At 38.1% G+C, this 25,501-nt stretch overlaps 3 protein-coding genes and 1 non-coding gene across 6 annotated transcripts in view; 2 read left to right on the forward strand and 2 right to left on the reverse strand.

Moving 5' to 3' along the window:
- Nucleotides 1–1,857: 1,857 nt before the first annotated feature.
- trnae-uuc lies at nt 1,858–1,929 on the reverse strand. Its single transcript has one exon. It is a non-coding gene; the product is annotated as a tRNA-Glu (tRNA).
- Nucleotides 1,930–2,489: 560 nt separating this feature from the next.
- On the forward strand, nt 2,490–6,667 carry LOC121910247 (arachidonate 5-lipoxygenase-activating protein). Of its 2 annotated transcripts, XM_042431374.1 has the most exons (6): nt 2,490–3,011; nt 3,105–3,357; nt 3,480–3,564; nt 5,374–5,444; nt 6,096–6,177; nt 6,419–6,667. In XM_042431374.1, the coding sequence occupies exons 2-6, from the start codon at nt 3,291–3,293 to the stop codon at nt 6,579–6,581; spliced, it is 468 nt and encodes a 155-aa protein (XP_042287308.1). In that variant the 5' UTR covers nt 2,490–3,011; nt 3,105–3,290; the 3' UTR covers nt 6,582–6,667. The 2 variants fall into 2 exon arrangements, with proteins under 2 accessions (XP_042287308.1, XP_042287307.1); XM_042431373.1 differs by having other exon boundaries at nt 2,490–3,357.
- Nucleotides 6,668–6,725: 58 nt separating this feature from the next.
- On the reverse strand, nt 6,726–9,076 carry LOC121910246 (mesenteric estrogen-dependent adipogenesis protein-like). The gene is made up of 5 exons (XM_042431372.1): nt 8,554–9,076; nt 8,332–8,468; nt 7,599–7,714; nt 7,303–7,476; nt 6,726–7,169 (listed from the first exon to the last, which is right to left on the reverse strand). Exons 1-5 carry the CDS (start codon nt 8,763–8,765, stop codon nt 7,155–7,157), a joined length of 654 nt encoding a protein of 217 aa, XP_042287306.1. The 5' UTR covers nt 8,766–9,076; the 3' UTR covers nt 6,726–7,154.
- Nucleotides 9,077–12,519: 3,443 nt separating this feature from the next.
- Nucleotides 12,520–25,501, forward strand: part of b3glctb (beta 3-glucosyltransferase b) — a 27,000-nt gene continuing 14,018 nt past the window's right edge. Inside the window, exons 1-4 of one of the 2 annotated variants that reach the window (XM_042432023.1) lie at nt 12,520–12,817; nt 15,046–15,083; nt 15,183–15,222; nt 15,425–15,540. In XM_042432023.1, the coding sequence (XP_042287957.1) occupies nt 12,757–12,817; nt 15,046–15,083; nt 15,183–15,222; nt 15,425–15,540 (255 nt within the window). In that variant the 5' untranslated portion in view covers nt 12,520–12,756. The remainder of the gene's footprint in view (nt 12,818–15,045; nt 15,084–15,182; nt 15,223–15,424; nt 15,541–25,501) is intronic. The other variant, XM_042432024.1, reaches the window with a different exon arrangement.

Here is a 25,501-nt window from a genome sequence, read left to right on the forward strand (position 1 = left end):
TGTGTGTGCGCTGCTCACCTCAACAAGCTTCCCGGTAGGGGAATAAAATATTATTTTTAGTTTTGTTTTTAATATTAAAGTCACTGTATGTTTTTTAAGTCATACAAGTACCGAGTTATTTGTAAGTCACAATTTCATACATATTCCAAATTCTTGACTCTCCAAGTTAACATACTGATCATCCTGAGACTGTCGCTTCCTGTTCCTGTTCCTGCAGAGCTGGTATTGGTAGTGTGATGTGCACTGTAAATGAAAGACGAATATTAAGATGTAATGTAATCCGATAATTCCAATAGAAAGAGGTATTTCATTTGTCCAGTGTAGTAATACAATTCAGTATTGATTTGGAGTCACATTATATAGAAACTATTGAAAAAAGGAGACGAGTTTCCCATGAAAATATTCATATAAAATAGGAAAAACACTGAGAAGAAGAGTCTAAGAAATATTTCAAGAGATCTGTCCTGTGTTATACTACAGTATACAGTTACTGCAGATCTTTCAAATACTTATTTTACCAATACTATAAAGTACTGTCACTTCATCATTTAGGGTACATTCAGTCAGACATGTAACGTATTATTGACATCAGTCTTCACTTCTTCCCTGACCATAATGTGTTGACGTCAGTGATAACATGAGAAAGATCTACAAAAAAAAGTTGAAAATGTTTATTGAACCAATACGGTTTCATAGAAATGCAATGCTGTTTTCTCATCTTGAGTGTCAGATTTAAAGAAAAAACATAATTTGTGTGGTTAAAATAGAAATTCAAACAGCCGACATGAGTGGCAATTAAAACTGAAATACAGTCAGTCTGGGAATGTGGTGTGAAATCATGCAAAATTACAGATTACAGTTTGTGTGTTGATGGCAGGCATTTAGGACCCTCAAGTATTTTTAGAATATGTCACATAGACTTCTACAGTGTTACTGTAATTTTCAGGTGTTTGGTGCTTGTTTTCCACAGCCAGGTAAACAAACTCTAGGACAAAAAGGTGCTGTCTTTTGACTGGGACAACAGATATTTGTCCAAATGATCTTTCATGTCTCTTAATAAAAATGAAGATGGTCACTTACAGCACAAGCACTGAAACCTTTCCCTTGATCTTTTTTTTTTTTTTTTTAACATTAACCACAACTAATGTTAAAGCCCTCATATATCATACCTGCATACAGGCAAGCCACCTGTCAGCCTTTGTTATACAGTGTGCACCACTTTGTCATGTCAGGCTTCATAATTGTTAGTCACACATTCATAATTAAAAAGCTAAATATCAGTAAGAGACAACTTTGGCTATTCCCCCTCTGGTCTTGTTTCTGTATGAGTTTTTTTAAAAATTCATGTTCCCTGTTTATTTTGTTTTGCTTCCATATTATGAGTTGAAATAAAAGACTTTTTCTATGCACACAGAAGGCTTATTTCTCTCAAATTTCTCTCAATAAATCCGTGTTAGTGAGCACTTCTCCTTTGACAAGATAATCCATCCACCTGACAGGTGTGGCCTAACAAGATGCTGATTATACAGCATGATTATTGCAATGTGCAGTTTTATCACACAGTGCAATGCCACAGATGTCATATACATATGTATATATGTCTAGATGTATGTCTGGGCATGTATATTCATTTGCATTTATTACAGTGACTTTATATGTGTGCTTTTTGTTCGTCTGTCATATCACTGTTACACTTTACTGACCAGTCCTTATAAATATATAATGTCGTCTTTTAATACTTTTATTCACTGCTGTACTGCCGATGTCTACATTTCTTCGGTTCCAATAATAATAATAACTACCACTACTACCACAAAAGAGATAATTTTGGCTCGATTATCACAAGAAAAGTAACTGTTCCCATACCGGGAGTCGAACCCGGGCCGCCTGGGTGAAAACCAGGAATCCTAACCGCTAGACCATATGGGACATGCTGCAAATGCGTTTCCTCGCTGCTTTTATGTGATATCACAGTGATGTTATGTCGCTATAGTTAAGTCATCTGTTTGGTATGTTCATCTTGTACATTTTGTACTATCTGGATTAATGTAATGGTGCCATCTGGCCATAAAACGTGAACCTACAGCATCGCTAGTTATCTGAATGCTTACATAATGTAAACAGATTTTATCTAATTTACAGCTACTGGATACATTATCACTTATATGAAGTGTGCCAAAGGATTTTTTATGACCTTCACATTGTTTAATTATAATCAATTAATTGATTGACCAAATTATTATGAATAATCTAATTTTCTTTTCCTTATATCTCTATTTCTTGTTTACATGGACAACATAACAAATTAACCAACATGACTGTAAATGTCCCTGTTAATCAAAATGCTCATTTTCAACTAGCCATTAAAACAATTTGAGTTTTATAAAATACATTACGTTGTATTTTATGAAACTCTAAGTGATAAAAATATTTATTTCATTAAATATGCAAATTAATTGTATTTCACTATTCTATGTATCCATCTCATCTCTTTCCAAATGAATTAATCAATTTATAAGAAATTTTTCGAAATGTGTAATTTATTATAATCCAGTTCTGTAACAGTGAGGGAGTGGGAGTAGATAGCAGCTTTTAGGGGATTTAATCCATCAGTAGGAAAAGATCATTTTGTGCAGCTTTCACTGTGTTCACCATCTGTTGGAATGAACTGTGGAGAAATTAAAACTAGCAGCAGAGAGGAAGCTGCATTACCATTCAAAAGCACATGCAGGTGCTGTTTGACTGCAGGCAGGCATATCAGAAGAGGCCTGTCATTGAAGCATCCTTGTTAAACAGCAATATTTTACTGTGTTATCCACTCAAAACCTTTTTCACGGCAGACCAGTGGCAGAGTATAACACAGCATATTTACTCAACTACTGTGCTTGTGTGTAATTTTGAGGCATTGTCTTCTAAATAATAATAGCTTCCCGTGCCGTGTCTTGCTCCTCTACCAGAGACACCTGCTCAAAGATGAGCCACTAGAAGACTGATGAACACCAACTATGACGGTAACAGCGATATAAATTGCTGCCAAATCTCACAAAACACACAGAAAGGAAGTATCAGGTGACTTGTTTACACCCCTCTGTATTATGCCACAGCATCATTTACATAAAGAGGAAGCCACAAACGAGGGATGGAGGTGGGATGGTGTAAACATGATGTCACAGACTTACGGATCAGGTTTATGTTCTGCAACTAACTGGATGAACACTCAGTTCTTTATGTGAAAGAGAACAACCTCAGACCCTCCATCCACCTGCTCCTATACCGCTCGCACAGTAATCATGGACATAGTGGTGGAAAACATTTACCTGCTGGTCATCGTCACGCTCATCAGTGTGCTTCAGAATGGTGAGAGAAAACTATTACAAATCCATAAGTTTTTCATTTTATGCTAAACCAGTAGTTAGAAATGCTGTGATGACATGAATGATCCTACTGCCTTTTTTTTTTATTTGTGTTTGTGTTTTAAGCATTCTTTGCCAACAAGGTCGAGCAGGAATGCAAGGCTCCTAATGCCCACAACACATCCGCTTTTGAGCGAGTGTCTTGTGCCAAGTAAGTGTGATGCTCAGTTCCTCTGTTTGTTTATACGTGTTATCATTCTTGTTATAATTCCCTCATGAAACATCAGTACCTGTGAAACAGCGGATGGCTTTGTTTTATTTTTGTTTCCTGCTGTAACATACACAAACTTTCCATTTGGTTTTACATCCTCCCATATATTAGTTCCAGTCAGAGGCAGTCCTCATTTGCCTGAACACTCCTAGATACTGGGGGGGAAGCGAAGCTGGTGGAGAGCTCATTTGAATGCTTGATGGGAAAGAGACAATGTCCATTAGGAAAGCATTTTTTTTTCCAGTTAGGTGACTCATAGTCATTTGTAGGTCCTGTAAAAGTTGCAGTCTGTGTGTCTATGCAACTTAAAAGCAGGCTTGTTTCTCAAACCAAGTGTAAAATGGGATTTCTGTGCTTATTACATTACAAGTTGGCACTTAAACATACACAAACCCGAGAGTGGATTCACCCGCCTGCTTAGATTCCTCATTTCAACTGCTACACACACTTCACCAGTTAGATTTCACTAAATGCGTAGTCAAATCTAAAACATGAGATAGTTTAATTGCAATAACAGTTCAGTCTTTGCCCATGAAGGCATTAGTCCTCAAGCAACAGCACACTTCCTGTTTTTAAAAGGACATCTCAGACCCACATCCTGTCTTGTAGGTAATACAAGGATTTCCTAAAAGATTACAAACTTTAGCTTCAAAAATGTGATGCAAACTTCTGGTGAAAGTTTAACCCTTGAATTCTCAGCTTTATGCATTTATCTGACACTTCAAAGGGTCTCAATGGCCTCAAATAGGGATGTATTGTGCTTTTTTCAGGGTACCCAAAACTATTTCAAAATAAAGAGATGTTTTTTTTATTTTATTTTATGAGTTTATTTGTCAGGGACAATGCCAAAAACACATTGTAACAGGTTACAATAACATGATAGAGGGTTTCTAGCCAAGGCTGTCCCTGGTTAGGCTTTTCTATCTAAAGATTGTCATAACATATCATCATTACCAAAATTATGTTAGTTATTTAATTGCATTATAATTGCATTCAGGATTAATAATTAATATATTTATAATCAAAACTTCTGTTGAAAAATGCAAGGTGTCACATATGATAGCTCATTACAGAACAGTAATCCAAGTGATCAGTGAAATTTGTGCGGTTTTTAGTGTAACTGGCAGCAGTTATGGTCTTACAACACCTTCTTAACCAATAATTTGAGGGTTGTAGAGGCCTGAGGAGGTAAAAGTATCCAGTATTTCACAAGAAAAACCAAAAATTAGAGAAAAGTGAAATAAATAGAAATCATTTTGTGTAACAGACATATTTTTTTCTTTCTTATTTCTTTATTCACCTCATGACCCTTGGTAGGTTCCCAACCCGCATAAGTATGGTGTTTTTTGAATAACTTTCCTTGACATGTGTGAGCTTGCAAAAGCTTTGGGGAACATGGTTCTGTGCAACACACTGCACTGATTATTGCAGCGTATTGCAACAGCCAGTACGTGCTGGGCTCCGAGAGTGGGCTCAGATTTTCCTGGCGTCCTGTTTCAACTTTACTCCTCCAACACTCAGAAAGCCAGACTGGATTTTGTAGCTCAATCACCACCATTTTATCTCCAGGATCTTTTGTATTTTTTCATAGCTACCTCTTCTCTGCACTATTTCCCAACAGTCGTAGAGACGGGGTTAAGTTTCTGTCTCGGCACAGTCTGAAACAGAACGGTGATTGCTTCATAGTTTCTCATTGCAGGTGACTTCCTTGAATGAGATAATTACAGTTCTTGTTTGCGTTTCTTTCAGTCGTAACTGCATGGATGTGTATCCCACTTTCCTGGCAGTGATGTGGTGTGCTGGTCTGTGTCTCAATCAAGGTAATCATTAATCAGTTGCCGTAAATGACTCTTCTGCACTGTAAACATTACACACCCGCACAAGAAATTCAACTGAAAACACTTAAGATTCATTTTTCTTCAATAGATATCATGTATAGTTAGAGTTTACTTCTTTAACTAAGACACCTGAACACTACACCCATGTGTTTTTGTTGAGCATCTTATTCCAAAACCACAAACAGTCTACGCACTTTTGGGAAGGCTTTACACAACACCGTAGAGCCTGGCTGCGGGGATTTGCCCCAATTCATTCATTCACAAGAGCATTAGTGAGGTCAGCCACTAGTGATGTTGACTCGCAATAAGGGCTGACTCGCAGTAAGCATCCCACTTCAAATTGTTTTATGGGGTACAGGTCAGGGCCAGGCAACTACATTCTTCACAGACTTGGCTTGGTGCAAGGGGTAATTATTGACACAGGAAAGGGTTTTCCCCAAACTGTTGCCACAAGTTGGAAACACACAACTGCCTGAAATATCATTGTTTGCTGTAACATTAAGACCTCCTCTAATTGGACAAAAAGGGCCTTCTACAAACCCAGGAAAACAGCCCTTGATCAAAATCATGTGTCTACTTTATGGACATAAACAGGATTCTGATTGTTGTTCTTTTTCTGTCATTTGTTTGAAGCTCCTGCCGCCTTTGCTGGGATCATCTACATTGTAGTCAGACACAAATACTTTGTTGGATACATGGGACAAACCTCTCAAAGGTAAATGACGCAATCTACACCCACTGAGCAGTTTATTGGGGACACCTGTGCAAACTAATGCAAATCAATACAACAGCTCTGCCATAACTATGTTTATTATTGAGGTCGTAGTGGTGGTGGCGGTGCACTGGAGTACATTATATTGAAAAGTATTCCTAATATTTTGTCCACCCCGTAACATACATGGGCAGCATATTGTTTATAAGCATGATCTTTATATTTTTTTAAAATGTCTTTGTAGCACTCCAGGCTTCCTGTTTGGAAAACGCATCCTCAGCTTCCTGTTCCTGATGTGCGTCGTGGGTATCTTCAACTACCTGCTGGTGCGTTACTATGGCAGCAACTATAGAGAATATGTAGATATCATCACCAAAGCTTCATCTGCTCTCCTCCTCCTCCCTTAAGTCCAGTGTGTGACACATAGCAGCAACGACACTTCCTGTTTTGTTTTGTTTTTTGTCTTTTAACTGATGAGAATTGTTGAATTAAAACTCTGTTCTTTTTTTTGTACAAGAACTTTTATTGTATTTGAGTTTGGTAAAAAATAAAAACTTCTCATAATCAATTCTGATTCATTATGTGCAAAAGTCTTCAAACATATGATTTGTAACACAGATTTGACACAACTGTAGTAAATCATATGAAGTAAATGAATATTTAGTAACAAAAAAAATAGCATTTCAGACAGAATTTGCCTAAACAATCATCAGGTCATTCAGAATTTCCTTTTAAATGTTTCCACCCATTGAACAGAAGTCATATCTGAACCCAACAGCGATTATAAGGTAGGTCCTACAGTCCTGAGAGGTAGGCTCATCTGACTTAAGGTCATCCTTCAACTGGCAGGTTGATGATTCCAGGTGTTACAACCGTTCGTCTGTTGATCAAGAAACTCCTTTTTCATGTTTTCTTGAGGAGGCAGACATCGAAAACTGAGCAAATACACTCTTTTTCCTTCCTCTTCATCTGCCACTCGCTCATGTCAGTCTCAGCTTTCATGGTAAGAGATATGAGCAGAGAAAACAGGTTAGACAAGTGCCACAAACTGCGCAAGCTGACAAATACATTTAAATAAAATGTAAAGATTACTTTTGACGTGTTAAAGGAAGAATAAGAGACAGTTACCTGAAATTTTCTCTTGCTTAAGCCAAACCAATGCGGGAAGTCAAAGAGGGCATCAGAATAGTATTTCAAGGTGAAGGAGGTGTCTCTCCACACAGGTTCGACTTTTATCAGGTCGTCAGTCGCTATGTGGATGTTTTTTGCAGCCCAGCTCTCCAGTGCTTCAGTCAGGTCAATCTGACATAAGGAAAAGTCACTTTAAATACTAAAATTTTGGACAGCAGCCACAGAGCAACTCCTGGAATGTATTAAACATAAAAATGACGTATACAGCAGAAAGACTATAAAGTGCTGCTTACATCCACCCTGTAGCTCTCCCCAGCGACAGAGGAGATGGTCCAGTCCAGGCCTTTTTCCATCTGCCACTTAATGAAAGGATCGTTGCCATCGATGGACACCACATACTGCTTCAGCGCTGACACAGGGCAGAGGATAATTTATGAAGGATAAAGAGAGAGGGAGTGCAGAAAAACATGTTGTCATGCGGATGAATTACTGTGCTGCCATTATGAATCCTCCACTCCACCCATTGCAAATGTCCAGGAAGCCAACATGAGTCACCCATGTTGCCACCAAACTGCTTGACTCACTTAGCAGCTTCAAGTTCTCAACTGGTTTCAAAAATGCTATTTTGTGTTCACTAAAACATGCCAGTGGTGCCTTTGAAGGGCCACTTATTTTCCCACTGTGTAATTATTTCATTGTAATTACACACAAATTGCACTTTGAATGTGCTGATGACAGTTTAAGTCAGTGGTTGTCAAACTTTTTCATGTCAACTACCCTTAAGCTGACATAAATTAGACCACGGACCCCCATCTGATAAGATTTGCGCTTTCAGATGTTTTATTACATAAAGTGTATGAAACCCATGACCAAAACAGTCATACATTATGTCTTTGTGTTAATTATGGATGCAAATATAGTGAAAATAAATCATTCCCCCTTTTTGCTGGGGACCCCCTGGAACCCCCTCAAGGACACCTGGGGGGGTCCCCTAACCCCACTTTGAAAACTACTGGTTTAAGTTACCTCTGGTGTTTCTGGCTTCCTTTCTGTTGGCCAATGAAAAGTTTTCCTCGCAGGCAGACATCAGCAGATAGATCCTCCTGGACAGCAGACTCTTTCTGAAGCTGCTGTATTCCCATAAATTATGCATTTTAACTTTCCTGTTATTGGAAAGGAAATCAGAGTTTTGTGTCAATGTGTTATTTGTAAATGATGCAGCATCACATGTAGTCGTGTTTTCCTCACCTTCCCAGCGACTTGTGGAAAACTATGTTCCCTCTGCAGGAGTGGAGGTCATCGATGAGCACTAGGCTCTTCTCCGGATCGCTGTGGACTCGGTAACCCGAGCTGAGAGCCACCACGGAGAAACCGGCCGGAGGTTTTCTCAGAAACTCTCCGATTTCTGTCACCTTCATCCTGCTGTGGGACACTTCGTTTGTCATCATGATGTCAGGCATTTCTTCTGCTGCAGCTGCTTTTACTGCTTGACTGACGTCTGCAGCTTTAATAACGTCTAACAAGTGTCAAGTTAGACACGTTCAAACGACACATGTTCCGGTCTCCTGCCAAAATCAAACGCTTCACTGAAACTAGCTGCGTTATAAAGTTTAAAGGGAAACTTCGGGATTTTTCAACTTGGACCCCATTTTCCCATATTTTTCTATCTAAGTGACTAATGGGGGACAACAATTTTTGAAATCGGTCTAGTATGTTACTGAGCAAGAGTGAAACTGGCTGTAATGTAATCCTTTGGGGCAATCGTGCCCCGTCAATGTAAATCCACTAAAAGTTCTTGTTTTTATCGCTGACAGACTCAGATTGTTCTTATAAGTGTCTGGCAACATTATGGAAAGGACCCCTAAAGAGAAATAAAACTTTTTTTCTTTACCTTTCCCTTGATCCAGTCTGTTTGTTATTGTGTCTAACCAAGTCTCGGTCAAGGAGAAGTCTCGTCCCTAAGTCTTGCGACTTATTGGATGTTGCATGGTTGTTGAAGACAGCTAAATAATCAGCTAAATATTCACGACTTTGAAAATCTTTTAGATAACGTTGAGCTAAACTTTCTCCACTCCAACACAACAAACTCCTCTCTCCAATTCTCACTTACGTTTCCACCATTGTCTTCCGGCAACCTCTCGCGATATTTCAGAACAAGACTTCTCCTTGAGTGAGAAGACACAACAACAAACAGACCGGATCAAGGGAAAGGTAAAGAAAAAAAGTTTTATTTCTCTGTATGGTCCTTTCCATAATGTTGTCAGACACTTAAAATAATAATAATAATCACTTATACACAAAAAGATGGGAAAATAGGGTCCAGGTTGAAAAATACCAAAGTTTTCCTTTAAATTTCTAGTCGCTTAATCGATGAACAGAACACAAATCAGCAATGTTGATAATAAATTAAGTAATATATCAAACAAAAACATTATTCAACAATGAATATAACCATTAGGCTGTATATACGATACATAACCACCTGCTGTATGTATATAACGTAACGTCATTTTTTTTAACCAATTCAATATTTATTTCAGTTCTCCTTGTACTCTTAACTTTGCATCACCCGTTTCCTGTTTGCAATTCACAAAAACAGTTCTACTTGTATATAGACATTGTACTTTTTTGTCCATTTGTTGTTTCTATACAGATGTATCTATAATCACACCTACTTGCTTGTACATAACAGTGATTTATTCATGTTTATGTCCATATCTTCCTGATAGACTGTTGTCTGTGAGTACATTGACAGCCACTAGTAACCAGTGCCAATAAAGCTGATTCTGATCCTGATTAGTTTCAGCAATACAATGTTTTAGCTACACAAAGTATAAAAAGTTAATACAAAGAGCATATTCTTAAAATGTAAATAAAATGATGTTTTCCAGACGTGTTGTTTTCCTTTTCTTAAAAAATTAAATGCATCCAATAAATGTTGTTCCCATTTAATTAATACATATTATGCTTTTTAATTTCATCTACTTTAAAGTATTTTATAATTCAAGTTCAAAGAAATACAAATATACGCAATTCCAAATATTATGCTTTTAATTTGAAAAGCAAACGTCTTTACTTCCGTTTTTAATTAACATTTCATGACCGGGTATGACAGCTCTCCCAAACATACTTAATTGATTAACTCCCATCAAGGCTGATCGTCCCTTCCCCACATAAACATAACACACACATACACAACTGAGCAAATAAGTAAATTATCTTTATAAATAAACAAAAGCATATATAGTATGTATTATAGGTTGCATAGTTTTAAAAAGTATTTGTAATAATTAAAGAGTCAAACAAATTGAAAAACTACTGTATATTGTTTGATTTTGTGTATATAAGACTGGTGATGCTGGGATGTACAACTTTGCGGGAAGCCACTTGAAGGCAGCGTTTGGCCCTGCGCTTGGAAACAAGCCTCAAACTGAGAAGGAAAAGTACAGAAACCACTTCAAGCACCCGTGAATTATGAGTCACCTGAGAGTCTTTGTGATGCAGCAACATTCACGCGCAGCATATTTGAATTTCATATCAACAAGCTATTTGGCGTAAAGCCTTTTCCACAAAGGTCACATTTCAGTGCTTCTATTCAAACGCTGTGTTTGTTCAGACCTCATTTTTTCTCGAGATGAATACATGGATTTACACTCGCTTTCTTCAGCAAATTATACACCACACAGAGTCCAAAACAGGTTAATGAATCACATACAGCTCTGCTTTTCCTGCCGCCCTCAACTGTTCAACTGTCTGTATTTCTGTGAGAAGTAATAATACAAATCACAAAATGTACTGCAGTCAAGTCACTATAAACACACCAGAATGTACAGCAGACAAACTATCAGTTGCTTTCTCCTTTTTTCTTTCTACACAGTTCATTTTATTCACACAAAAATGTGAACACTCACCACTGTGGTTTCACAGCAGAACCAGTCTGTTTAATTTTTGTGGTTTAAAAGTCCATGTTTAGCTTTTGTGGTCAGGAAGCTGTTGACTCATTTGTTCTGGATGTCTCCACAAGTCTGAATGGCCAACAACAGAAAAAGTGCGTCCTTTCTAGATACTTCTTCTTCATAAGAGACTGTAAACAATACCTGTCCTATTGAAAACAGGATATAATGCTGGTTCGACCCACAGTGCAATACAATATTCATCTCCACAACCGCCGCCTTTGTAAAGCTCATGAAGTTCAGTTTATCTTTGTTTATTATCTGTTGTGTGGTTCACCTCTGACCCTCCTGCGCAGTGCAGAGAGACAGCTGTTCTCAGATAAGTAAAGGAGAGAGAGTCAGTGCAGCTTTCACTGATCTGCAGAATTGAGGAAGTTTGTGGAAAAGTACTTTATTTGTGCCACAACTTAGACCGTTGTCATGATGACAGAAGATATGACGTCCTAATGACGTGTGTGTGTCGAAAACAGACACTTTGTAAAAAATCTTACCAGGTTTTTAACCAGTTTTGCTATTTGAAATCAGTATCGTTGTTTGATGACTGGCGATTATCAGTCATGTGCAAAGTTATAAACTCTGACATGGATGAGGGCTACTGGAAAAATGTCTGTAAAATAATGTCCATGCTGTAATAGGGAATTCACAGTTTTTTGAAATATTTATCCTGTTCGCTTCACAGCCTCGGCCACATCACACACACATCACACAATGTGCATTTTCTGTTGTTTTTAATTGAATTTTCATTAATTTTACAGCAATACATATAAATGCTGTTCACAGAGCGCTTAAGTCCAGCATCAAACACAAGAAACAAATACACACTTACACAAGGAAAAAAAACATCATATAATCACTTTAAAAATAATTAAAATAACATTTAAAAAATAATGTATATGCAGTTTACACAGACACAAAAAGCTGCATGTACACGTGTATAATGTGCATGTCTAAATTCATGTGTATATAAATAGATCATAGCCCTTTTTGTAGAGCATAACACTGAAGGAATGTAGTCTGATCTGAACTGTATATAAAGTAGTTGAAACTAGCTCCACCTCCAGCAGCTACAACAGTAACATGCTGCTCTAACACTGATGCTTCAGTATTAATAATCTAATAATGTCATATATGATAATATATCAGTCAGAGGGACCAAACCACTACTTTTACTGCAATATTTGAACTACATCTTGCTGAAAATACTTATGTACTTTTACTTAAGTAGGATTTTTCATGCAGGACTTTTACTTGTAAAGGGGTATTTTTATATTGCTTAAGTAAAGTATCTGAATACTTCTTCCACCACTGTCAGGACACAGTAGTGGTAGTAAGCTAATTATTCACTGTCCACTAGAGGTCGCTAAAGCGCTTCACACAGTCACTACAGTACAGCTCAGACAGACCCCTGCCAGTACAGGAATGTAGCTAACCAGTTTCTTTAGTTTGTTCGCCGTGAAAAGACGGTGATTTCAAAGGAAAACCAGCAGCCACAGGAGCCATGTCGCCCCAGAGTGTGGTTAACGGATGCAAACTGGTCGCTGTGATGCTTCTCTGGCTCGGTAAGTGGGGTCCGCTGCTGTGTTAGCTAACCCGCTAGCATCAAGCCGGATACACGGAAAGAGACCGGATGTTGGTTCGATATGGCCTTCGAAGTAAATATGTCAACATAGCGAAGTTGAACGTAACAACACGTGACAGTTTGAAAAACACGTCAATAGAAATTAGTTTCGCTAAACATTACCCAGGTCTGTTATCGATTGGTTTCACTATGGCGCTAGCTTTGTTTTAAAAACAGCACAATATAGTGAGCAGTCTTATTTTGAAATTAATAAAAGGATATTGTGGTTTTATTGTGGGGAACTTCACGCACTACAAAAAATGCAGTTTAAACAGCAGGTGAACCACAAGGCAGTGTAAAATAATATAATATCTGATGTCAAAGCTAGTTTAAATCTGAAGCTACCATGGGAAGAATGAAGATAATTTGTCAACTACGCGTCGAAACTGCAACATATGCAGATTATTTGATAGTGAAATAGAATTTAATTGTGTCTGTAACACTACAGTCCAGTTGTCACATTTTCTTAACTGTAGCTTTGCAAATGCCCACAATTGTTCAGTAAATAAAAAGCCCTGCACACCCACACAGGTGTTTTCACTGGCTCTGGGCAGAGTAATGCTGGGAAATACTTGAGATCTCTGTGTGTACTGGTGAGTGATTGAGGTGGAAATAGTCCTGCCCTGACTAGACAAACAAAACAAACAGGAGGGTGGGCAATGTCAGTCAAACATGCTCTATACAGGCCTGAGAGGAGGTCTAATCGAGCAAAAACAAGTCACTGGGTGTGCAGGGCCTTAAGAATAGACACTTAACTTGTTTTACACCTGCATTTGTAACAGTAATCATTCTTGCCATGGACCCTCACCACTGTCTTTTCATGATATTTTTCCAGAAAATTGCAATAGACTTTTTTTTTTTTTTTTTTTTACATTTGACATATCATAGCATAAAAAACTCAGGTGGTTGATATGGGTTTAAATACACTGGATGTTTATTGGCTTGAAATATCCAGCACTTAGTATGGCTGCTCTATCCACTCACAGCTGGTGCCTGTCGGTTTGGTGAAGGAGCTGTTATGCTGTGAAAAAGGGACACTTGTGCATACTATAATAATGTACTGTAATGGTCTTTACAAATACAGTACATTCTAAATTCTCAGTATAACTTCACCCAACTTCAACCTGAGAAGACATAAAATCAGCCAAATTAATTGAAACCACATGTGTGAGCTGCAGGGTCGTGAACAACTAATAAAATGAGGCACCGTGGATACAAAACACATAATGATTCAGCAACTGCATTGCCTATTTCTCACCTCATATATACAGTATTCAGTGGCAGTGCTGATGGTTAGATCAGGAGAAATTCAACATCTCCACATAACAGTAACTCAAGAATAAATCATGATGGAAACGTCATACTTACTACAATAGTACTGCAGTACAGTACTGTACTATTGAGGGATCTTACTGTATAGAATATATAGCCTGATTAGATTTTGGAGCATGTCAATGGAAAAAAGTGTATTATTAGCTTATAAACTCCTTTAAGGACATAGATTGATATTCTTATATATACACCATTACACTTGCTGACTCCCATAAGCAGCAAATCTCACACGCTCAGCAGAAACAACTACAGCTGTCTTGGTTTCAAAGTCAGTTTTGAGTTTTCCTGGATCCAAAGTCTCAGAGTTTTATCTCGTTTAGATGGTGATAAGAGGTGTGAAATGAGCAGCTTCCTGCTGCTGCTGCAGGATCTGCTAGTGCTCAGGCTGTGGTCTCGTTATCATTATTATCATACTACGGCTGATAAAGTGGTTCGTTGACTGCTGTAATTTGCATAGTTTAGACTTGTTATAGTATATAAAGAAGTAAGTATGTAAGTATATTGACAACTGACAATTATTTTCTTCATTGATTGATGTTTCAATTATAATCAATTAAGAAATGAATAGGTTTAGTCTATGAGTGCCAGAAAATAGTGAAAGTGTCATCGCAATGTCTCAGAACCATGTCTTCAGTTTGCTTGTTCGGTCTGAAAAATAGTCCAAAACCAAAAGAAATTCTATATAAGATATTGATTTTTGCTTGATAAACGACTCCTGTTTATCAGCTGATTGACTAATCAACTAAAAGATGAATTGGCTGCTCATATCAGCACCACTAATGAGTGCATTTTGCTGATATATTGATAACGCTGATGCTTTTTTCTCATCACCTCCAGGTCCCACCGATGGAGCCAAACACAGAGGTCACGCTCACGTAAGTGCTGTCCCCAGATTCTTGCTGTGATTATGCTTCATCATGTAGCTCACAGCAGTGTGTGTCAGACTTAACGAGAATCCCTCTGTGTCCCCGCAGGAAGCAGAGCACCAGCAGCACCTCACACACAGCGCTGTCGGTGAGTCGAGGATTTCACTGCAGATGGTCTGATGTTTTTTCTTACTCTTTTATTATTGAAAAAAGAGTTGACATGAATGGGACTTTAATTATTGCAATCACAAATCAATCATTCATCATCAGATTCTTTTGGTCTTTTTCTGGCTTTCGTCTTGTTTCTTCTCTCTTCCTAATGTGTTGTCCCTCTACCTTGTTTCTGCTAGTCTCAGATTTGGAGGAAGTGGTGCTGGTGATCCAGAGTCAGAGGAACTCTTACCACGCCCGTCGAGGTGAACAGAGGAAATTGGAAGTTCTGCAGCAGGCAGCTGAACTTGGACAGGTAACATCTGGATAGTTTAGTGGTCAGCACTGCTGCCAGAGAGGAAAAATGTGCAATTTTTATATATTTAAAGTCCTCGGCCTCGTTTCCCAAAAGCATCTTAAGGCTAAGATGATCTTAAAATCCTTCTTACGAACCTCCTTAAGCTTAAGAGCTGTTTCCCAAAAGCATCATAACTGAAGATGCTCCTAGAAATGATCGTAGATTAACAAGTGACTCCTACCTGCTCGTAGGAGGCAAACAGCATCTTTAAAAGCTCCACAACTTGCAGAAGAAACTAAAATTTACATGTTTTCCATTGTTTTTGTTGATATACTTTTTTCATGAACACTGATATTCTTTGGTAAGTGATGTTTGATGTGAAATGAGTGATATTTGTTTCAATTAGAAAGTAAAATTCAACCAAAAGTTAATTCAACAATGGATTTGCCAATTTGTGTTGTCATCGTCCTCCTCTCCTTTTTGCATATAACATATTCTATATTTTTCTATCTTTTCTGGCTGAAAAGCCTCTACACCAGTGTTAGGTTATATTTTCAGGTTCTGTATCTTCTCTTTTCTTTCTATTTATGGTGTGTGTGTTGTTTGCCTCGAGCTTACATACAGCAAGTGTGATATGGAAATGATGACAGGATGACATGCATATTCATGAAACTTATAGGAACAGCTGCTGCGTGTCTGTTTTAAAATGATCTTCAGAGTAACGACTGCCGAGCAGCAGATAAATCAATCAAAGTTTACTTTCTTAAACTGTTTTCCTTACAGTAACATGAATTCTGTGTTTACTGCACATTAAGCTTCATTTTCATACTGAATACTGAATTTCATTCCAATTTGTGTAGTTTAACCATAACGTATCGCTTTGGGAGACGCGTGTAGTAATTTAAGAGCATTTGTGAGGAAACATTCTTAACTTCTAAGATTGATTGTTAAATGTTCTTTCTTGTGTGACATTTGTGTGTTCTCACATTTATTATATTAGGTAGGTGTCCTGTCCCTCCTCTGGACTAGTGTGAAAACTCTATGAAACTATGAAAATAAGAGAAAGAATTCATATTTTATTGTTGTATTTATACATTTAATTTTTTGTTTACCATATGCTGGTAATAAATAGGATAATGTAGCTGCAACTAGTTTCATATTTAATGTGTGTCAGTGACTTTGGGGGTTTTAGTTGGAGTCATGCATTGCTGCGGTGTACCAATAGGTGTCCTCCTTGCCATAGAGCTCCCCTACCTGCGCTCTCTGCTTTCACACAGTGGTTATTTGATCATTTGTACCTGCAGGGTGGCAGGGTGGTAATTTGTCATGGACCTCAGTGAGATGAAATGATGCATATGGACATGAGAGCTTGTTGCGGAGACAAAGAATTATTGATTTTCCTTTGATAGGAATGGTTACTGGGAAATAAAGAGACATCCGACGAGTAGTTAAGACAGCCACACACCAGTCTTCGATTCTTCCTCCGATCTCATCGTCAATCCAGAAATTATTCCCTGAAAGAAGAAATGGCATGAAGCAGTCAGCAGGGGCTCTGTGGAAAGATTTCTACAGAAACATATAGATATAGATATAGATTTAGAAAAAAATATCTGAGACTGTTGTGTTATTTAAAATCTTAGTTTCCCTTGACAACTGAAAAAGTCTGATATGTTTCAGATGTGATTCATCAGGCTGTGGTCAACACAGGAAGTGCACAGATGTTTTTATGGTCACAGTAAAACCAAAAACAGAATCGTCTCATTCACTCACAAAAAATGTCAGAGTAAGAAATCTGTTCTTGTAGGTTTGTCAGTCAACGACTTTAACATTTTGGTGGAGTTAACTGCAGATTATCACGCTGGTTTTGGAGCTCACATGTTCAGCTAATTGATAATATTGTGTCATATGGCACTTGGGATTTGTGGTTCTGTATCGCATTTACAGTATTATAGTCTCTCAACCTCTCTCTGTGAGTCTGTGTCGCCTTTATTTAGTTAGGAGACCTCTGCAATCACACTGCAGCTTGTAAACAACAAATGTGGTGTCGCAGCTGGCAAAACTTCAATCACATATGCTTTGTTGGTGAAAACAGCAGTAAATGATCCGCCAGTGACATGGTGGGACCTGTGATTGAATTTGACACGTCTATGATTGTTTTGTTTTGCAGCCATGTGTCGGCCCCGCTGGTGGTTGATGGTGGAAGTAAAAAAAAATGTAAAAAAATAGATGACTGTTCTTGAAACTGAAGAGCAATTATGCGCTCAGGTGGAATATGTGAGATGAGGTTAAGACAGCAACAGAGATAACAGTATAACAGAGTAGAGGAGAACAAGAACATCATTTTCACGGGAAATGTGGGACATATGTTTCCCTCTCACATCTCAAAATTGTATTTTTGACCTCTCACTCTTACAGTTTCACTTTGATTTACTCACAAAAATCAGATGAAGAGAGAATCTCTGAGTTGAAAAACACACTCATCTCTGTTGCCTTTAGTCATTAGTTTTATCAATATCAGCGTCCACTTTGCCCTGGATTTTGCTTCTCAGGCAACAAAACCCTCCGATTAGTGGAGGTTGTTGGGACAGTGTGCGCACTGACAGGAAATCTACAGACACTTCTCAGGTGTTTTCTGGGTAAAATCTATAAAATCTTTTTTTTTTTTTCTCAAAACAACAGCACATATGAACATTGAAACAGGTTTTTCTTGCTGTAATCATTCCTCCTGTTCATACTGACCATTAGAAGATCTGCTTCAAATGCACTTACAGTGTAAGTGATGGAGGACAAAATCCACAGTCCTTGTTTTGAGCAAAAATGTATTTAAAAGTTTATCAGAAGATAATATGAGGCTTCAGCTGTCTGAGTTAGTCAGATAATAAACAACAAATAAATAAATAACCTGAGTTATTTATATTTTTGTTTGTATGTATGTTATGACAACACTGCGGTTTAACATCGTGATACAAAACACATCAATTTATATTAACTTTTATTATTCCATGGACACAATATTTGCAGCATTTGCTTCTGAGTTTATGGTTGCCAGGTTGCGGTGAACGATGGGTTGAAATCGCATGTAGTGTGTGGGTTGTGTGTGTAGATTGTGTTTCATTGATGATCTGGCAACTTGGGTAACGTCAGACAAACATACGAAACTCATGGATCCGTGTGTGACGATTATTCATAATAAAGTTTGAGGGCCATGCAAATTGCGGGAGTTTTCAGGGAGAAACAACAGAACAGGAGGGCGCCGTGAGAGGGCCTTGAAATACGGGAGAAACCCGGGAAAAACAGGAGGTCTGCACTTTGACAGAAAAAGCTGTCTCTACTCAATAAAGGAATTTTTTTTTTTATAGAGAAACAGGCTGACAGGTTGTGTCAAATAATAAAATTGGTATAAAATCAGACTCCCGCTGGGAAAATAGCTACTGCATGTTTAGAAAGTGCTGATAGGAATAAGGCGAGTTTCATAAATAGCACATTTGGATGCGTGCAGGTGTATAATTATCTCTGCATGTGTGCTGACAGGCTGTGATGTGTGTGTGTGTGTGTTGTCTAAGTGACATAGACAAGTGGAGCAAATGAAAGCTTTATCTACAGTAGATTTGATGTTTACTACATCTAGACAGACTTTGATTGTGGCATGCTGTTTTTAATGAGGGCAGGTTGTGCGTCATGCATTTTTAGCACTGACGTACAGCCAGGTGTTTATTTCGACTGAAGGCTGAATTTAAAGGTGCCAATTTGGCAAACACCCATAAACAGAGAGACACTGACAGCTTGTTGTCTGGCTGACAAAAGCTTGTTTTCTCCTTTAGGTGGTGACATCCAGTAATTCATAATACACACCAAAATATGAGCAGCATTTGTTTACACAATTTATACCCATATCTTGGCTCCGTATTTTTAAGGGAAGGATAAATATTTTGTAACAGCCCATTTCACATCAATCTTCATTTGTTATTGGCTGTAAGTGCAGGCTTTTAATCCAAGACGTCACTGCCAGCGCTGCGTCTTTTAAGCCTCATCATCCAGCCTCATTACATGCTGTCTCATTTGGCCACCGCTCTCTCTCTCTCTGCTCTTCTCCCCCCACATCTCACAACAACACTTGCAGCAGATGGTAAAAACCCCTTTAAACCCCTCAGAGTCTGATGGGGACCCGAGCACGTTTGTATACTTTGAGGCTGTGTGTGTGTGTGTGTGTGTGTGTGGAATAAAGTAAGCATATTTTTTGTGAATACTAGATGTCAAATGGCTGTAAGTACACTACAAAAACGTTGTGTTTGTCCTCCCTCAGTCTAATATAATCCAATGTTTTATCAGACACATGATGTAGTTTAGTGTTGTCATAGTGTTTTGTCTTAACTGAACCTTTATCATGTCATATGGGTCAATTGAGACACTCCAAAGAGCCAAAGAGTGAAAAAGTTCTTTGTTAAAATTGAGCATATGTCACATTTATCAAGTGACTCACTCCTCCTTAGAGTAAAGTGAAGAAGCGACCTTTAAAGCAACAGTGAGTAAATAATAGAGACCGCCCTCCAGAGAAGAACAGCACAATAGGTCGTAATGTCAGACACCCAAAAACGGAGCTATTGCGATGACGTCTATGTATGTCGATAGTTTTCCACATTCGGAGTTGGTGGATGGATGAAGGATATAACCCAACAGTGGACGTAACTACGATCCTCCCCTTACCTTACCCTCCATGCTTAATACTGCAGCATTGAGATAAGTCTGTTGCTGAGGAGGACAAGGAGGGACATCACAGAAAACATATGATGGGAATCTAGTACAACATTGACAAGTGCAAATATAAGATGTGTGGAAGAGATTAGAAACAACCAATGCCAGCTTGTTGTCTGACGACACGAGGAATGCAAAGGAAGTTGTGTAAAATCCAATTGTATGACCTGCCTGGCTTTTATTAAGAATGATTTATGGACATTATTAACTTCATTTTATTCACTTATTTTATTGTATTCTTGTGGTAAAATTTTATTTTATTATTATTAATATTATTATTTCCCTCTTATCAGTTTTATTTGTATTTTTTAATTTATTGTATCTATTTTTTAATCTAATTTTTATTTCACTCCATTTTTTTATTATTATAGTTTTAAAATCTATTTTATTTTATTACATTTTCATATTTTTTATTTCTGGTGTACATTAGTCTCTTTGTTTTACTGTTTACTGTCTACATTTGTTCTGTCTTATTAGCGGCTTATCAGTCATCTGTGAAGCACTTTTAATTTTACTATCCTGTATGAAAGGTGCTACACAAATAAAATTTGATTGATTGATTGATGAGAAGGATGTTTAGAGATATAAAGAAAGCAGCTGCTGATAAACCACAAAACTGCCCTTTTCTGAATTAAACTGTACATACAGTATAGTTCAGAAAACATATTGTTCACTTTGATCTACACTATAGTGAACAGTCATTTCAACACTGTCTGGGCTACTCTTAACCAACTTATGACCTCTCCTAAATTTAAGTATTTAAAATCTAAAAAATATAATAAATAACTTTTATTCTTAATATTACAAGAGGGAGTAAAAATGACGGATTTGTACTTTGGTTGAAAATGTATAAATAAGGCCCTTGAACATCACAGTAAACGATCATGAGAAGTTTTATGTTGGTCATATGTCATGTTTTGTGGCAGCTGCACCACAAGAGACTACTGATTTTTGGTCAGTCTTTAGTACTGGAAGTGAACATGAGAGACTTGATCTCTGCCTACACAGGAAAGAAGACTTAATTTCAAACCCCAGAAGAGTATTTCCAGCTACACGTGCATTAATTCTCACATCTGTGTCTTGCAGTGCTATGAATAGCTGCACTGAGGGACTTTGGGTTTAATGAGTCACTTTGGTAAGGAGGGAGACCTAAAACAGTAACATTTATATTAGCAGTAGTGCTTTCTCTGTTTGATAATGTTAAAAGTAAAGTTTTACTTTGTTGTCAGCTTCCCGACTCTTCTAAAAAAGATGAGAGGAACAAGAGAGATAACACGAGTGAGGAAGAGATTTTCTGATTTGTTTCAAGGTGGTCACGTTCTAAAGCACAAATGAATAACCATCAAACATTCAGCTGATGATTTACTGTGGAGACAGACACTCTTGGTTTCATATTCCCCCTCTGCATTTTGCCTTTACGTTCCTTCATTACATCCAGTTCATGCAGCAGTAAATACAAAGAACAACAAGACAAATCTGTGTGTTTTTTCCTTGTGTGAAGACTGCGTTTCAAGCACGGCTGTAGTTTTTCCCTTATGGGTCTAATTTGCATGACCTGGTTTCTCAGATGTGGCGGAAACACAAACAGGATTGCACAACAGGGACTTAAAGTTCCAAGTTTAGCTCCTGAGATCAGTTCCTCTGGGTGCAAAGTACCTGGAACTTTTGGTCAAAACGGGGCTTAAGAAAGTTTCATGAGATTCATTCATGACAACATCAAAGGTGTGGAGTATTGCCAGCCTTGTGCTTTAAGGCAGAATGTGTTTATATTCGCTGTAATACTCTGATTACTTAAAGCTACTATAATCAATATTTATATCAATAACATAACATATAACAATTCTCCACTGAGCTTTTTTATTGCCTTTCAGCTCAATGTATTGGATTTATGGACACAAATATGACTCCAAATGAATTTTAGTGCTCCTGTGTATCTGCCGGATACCTTAAAAATGTAATCTGATAAAATTACGAATTATACCTGGCACAAAATGTAGTCAGTAACCTAAATATCGTAACTTCATTACTTTCTGTTACTTTTGGATTACCTCAACAGCAAATATGCAAATAAAGACAAGAAAAGAAATCAGTAATCAATAAGATGACTTTTACTTAAGTGTATTCTGTAAGACAACAGAACAATGTAACCTTAGAAAAGAAAATGGGGAAACCAAGGTTTTTAGCATCAAAAATGTGTATTTTTACAGAAAAACTTGTTTTTCATTAAGCAAATTCAGGCAGTAGCCTATAGCCCTACAATGAAATTGCACAACACAAGATGTGCATTACAGAGAACATTCTCAAAGGGAAGGGAAAAAGGGAAAAGGAAGGAAAGGGACAAAGCAGCGTTTGGCCCACTGGCTGTGTGAAGCTACCACACAGGCATACTGCATGTCGCAGCAGGGGAAGACCCCCCCCCCCCGCCGGGTATTCATGCCCACTCTACGAGAGCTTTGTCCTCCTCCACAGCTCTTCTCAGAGGAATGGCAGTGACAGACATACTGTATGTGCAGCGGCATCATGGCCTTCACCGTGTCCTTTTATTCTGTTCTATCTGCATGATACGTCTGAGTTTTCTCTTACTCATTCAGTATTGAACGTGGTGGGTGACCAGTGACACACTGGCAGCTCTGGGCATGTTACATTCACACACAATCATCTCGGTTGAGAGCTGTTATGCGCGCTACAAGCTGTCAAATACTCCAGCTCTCTTTTAACTTATTTGTACGAGTCTCTGGGACTGCCACAGTGCGTAACAACCATCCCTGCCTACTCTCCCAACATAAGTTCACTGTGTGTGTGTACGTGTGTCCTGAGTGCCATACTGTATCATCTACTCACACCATCGTGGATCAGTGAGTTTTTCCTGTAACTTCAACGAAATACAGTTGTTGTTTTTTTGTGTCCGAATTACGCAACGTCGTTCTGTGTATTCTGTCACTCCTCGACTTGTGGATGAGTAAACACTTTGATAACACATTCTCCATATCAACTTAAAATGTGATAATATGTCCGTGTTGTGTTTACAGCTTATTTCTGCTGCCACCAAGTGGCTAAAGAATCTGTTAATGCAGGTTTAACATGTAGTTGGTATATGACAGGTTTTTCTCACCAGTACTTGAACGGTACTGGTGTGATGGTGGTGTTGATGGCAAAATAAGATGCAGTGTGTGCATGTTTCAAATGTATAATCATCCTGCTGTTGAGATGTGAAAATTATTGTGTTTCAACCTCTCCGTTTATAACAGGAAGATGAATACAGTTCAGTGTTCAGTTAAAGTCTGATAGTGGATCAGATTATTTTGGAGACCGTGTTGCTCAGCTACAGTAACGTCATTCTGCTCTACACTCCCTGTGCTGGGTATTTGTTATGCAAATGAACTGAGGATCTAAGAATAGAGGGTGTTGCATGCAGTACAGATTATAAAGCCTCTTGAGGCAAATCTTTGATTTGGGGCTATATACAGTAGGGTCTGTGACCACATTGAAAATCTTTAATATTGTCACATAAACCTGGAAATAATCAGAAAGTTTTATGATTCAGAAACACAAGAAGTTATGACATGTAAAATGAAGAAGAAATATGTAAGATTCTGCACTATTTCTAGGTCAGCAATCAAATTTTAACAAATGTGTGGCATTGACCAACATTTGTACAAAAGGTCTCAACTCAAGGATTTCCTTGAGTTGTATCCCTTCCATTGAAGCGTTGAGATGACACTCAAGTGGATTTGATCATCAGAGGCTTGTTCAAGTAACACAATGTGCAGCAAGTGTTCACCTGTTATAAATATGGCTGTGCCTCAAGTTTCCAGCAGATTATTGCTTACTAAGTAGCGTTGTGATAGTGGGAAACATGGCATCAGAACTAAGTGAAAGTGTCAGAAGTCAAATCATGGCTTCACTAAAGGTTTTTAAGAGGGCAGTGCTTGGAGCTCTAAAACGCTTCGCAGAAACTGGATCAGTTGTATCCAAAACTTGAGGCAGACCAAAAGTGACCACACCATCAGAATATCAATACATTAAGCTAATTTCTCTGAGAGATAGATAAGCAGGGCCATCACAGATACAGAATTTGCTAAATAAAGACTACAAACAGCAAAAGTAGTGTCAAAAGAAGGCTGTCTTGTAGTGGTCTCAGAGGACGAGTAGCAGCTTTTAAACCACTTCTCAGGAGGGGAAACAAGGCCAAACACTTGGAGTGGGCTAAGAAATACCAGCATTTCACAGTCGATGACTGGGAAAAAGTCGTATTTACTAATGAATCTAAGTTTGAGATTTATGGCAGTAACAGATGGGTGGATCTAAGGAGATGAACAAGAGAGAGAATGAGGCTGCAGTATATCAAACCCACAGTGAAACATGGTGGTGGGGATGTTTTGCCTACTCTGGAGTGAGACACCTGCACCCAACTGACTACACCCTGACCAAAGATGTAGTCAAACTCTATTCTTCAAAGACATGCTGTACCCTCTGGTTTGCATCTTTGTGGAGAAGGATTCATACTGCAGCAGGATAATGTCTCCAAACACACATCAAAGCTTTGCAAGAACTACTTCAAGACCAAAAAAGACCTCATTCAAACCCTATTCAACATGTATGGGGGCACTTGAAGCCAAGCATTCAGCAAGATCACAAAAAGCTCTTTGGAACATTGTCAAACCAGGCAGGGATAACATGGGTCATCAGATTTTACACAAACTCATGGAGACCATGCCAGCTCGAGTGCATGTTGTCATTAAAGCGAAAGGGGGACATACCAAATACTAAGATATTCTATAATTCATGTACCTTTTTCAAAGATTCACTTTCACTCAAATTGTTAAGCTGATATTATCATTTGTGATGAAAAAATTAGTATTACATTTGAAACAAATGCAAAATAGAGGTATCTTGACTAGTGGTCTCAGACTTTTGAAACAATAACGTCTGAATCATCTCTTTCCCCTTGTTTTTTCCTCATTTTGAACCCGCCGTTGTCAGTCTCTCATCAAAACTGTACAAAACTCCAAACGGTACACGTGGCAGAGCGTACAGATGTTGTTACTCAACATGTTGCTGATCAAGGTCTCGCCACCCACCAGCATGTCCAAGTGTATTCGGCACATCATTTGTCAGTGTCAGTGCGGCGTGTATCATTTCTTCCAAGCTGTCATTGAAGTTCACACATCCAGATGAAAGTGTTGCTCATCGTTGTCGTGTGTCATTTCACATCTAGTAGGAGTGA

This window comes from Thunnus maccoyii, chromosome 13, assembly GCF_910596095.1.
Source record: "Thunnus maccoyii chromosome 13, fThuMac1.1, whole genome shotgun sequence".
Lineage (NCBI taxonomy): Eukaryota > Metazoa > Chordata > Actinopteri > Scombriformes > Scombridae > Thunnus > Thunnus maccoyii.

Bases quoted from the DNA above. Each gene is read 5' to 3' on its own strand.
- LOC121910246 (XM_042431372.1), bottom strand. From the start codon at position 8,765: ATGCCTGACATCATGATGACAAACGAAGTGTCCCACAGCAGGATGAAG. The intron at 8,469-8,553 runs GTGAGGAAAACA...TTCCAATAACAG, and splicing joins TTCCACAAGTCGCTGGGAAG to GAAAGTTAAAATGCATAATT. The intron at 7,715-8,331 runs GTAACTTAAACC...GCCCTGTGTCAG, and splicing joins GGAAGCCAGAAACACCAGAG to CGCTGAAGCAGTATGTGGTG.
- LOC121910247 (XM_042431373.1), top strand. From the start codon at position 3,291: ATGGACATAGTGGTGGAAAACATTTACCTGCTGGTCATCGTCACGCTC. The intron at 3,358-3,479 runs GTGAGAGAAAAC...TTGTGTTTTAAG, and splicing joins CATCAGTGTGCTTCAGAATG to CATTCTTTGCCAACAAGGTC. The intron at 5,445-6,095 runs GTAATCATTAAT...ATTTGTTTGAAG, and splicing joins TGGTCTGTGTCTCAATCAAG to CTCCTGCCGCCTTTGCTGGG.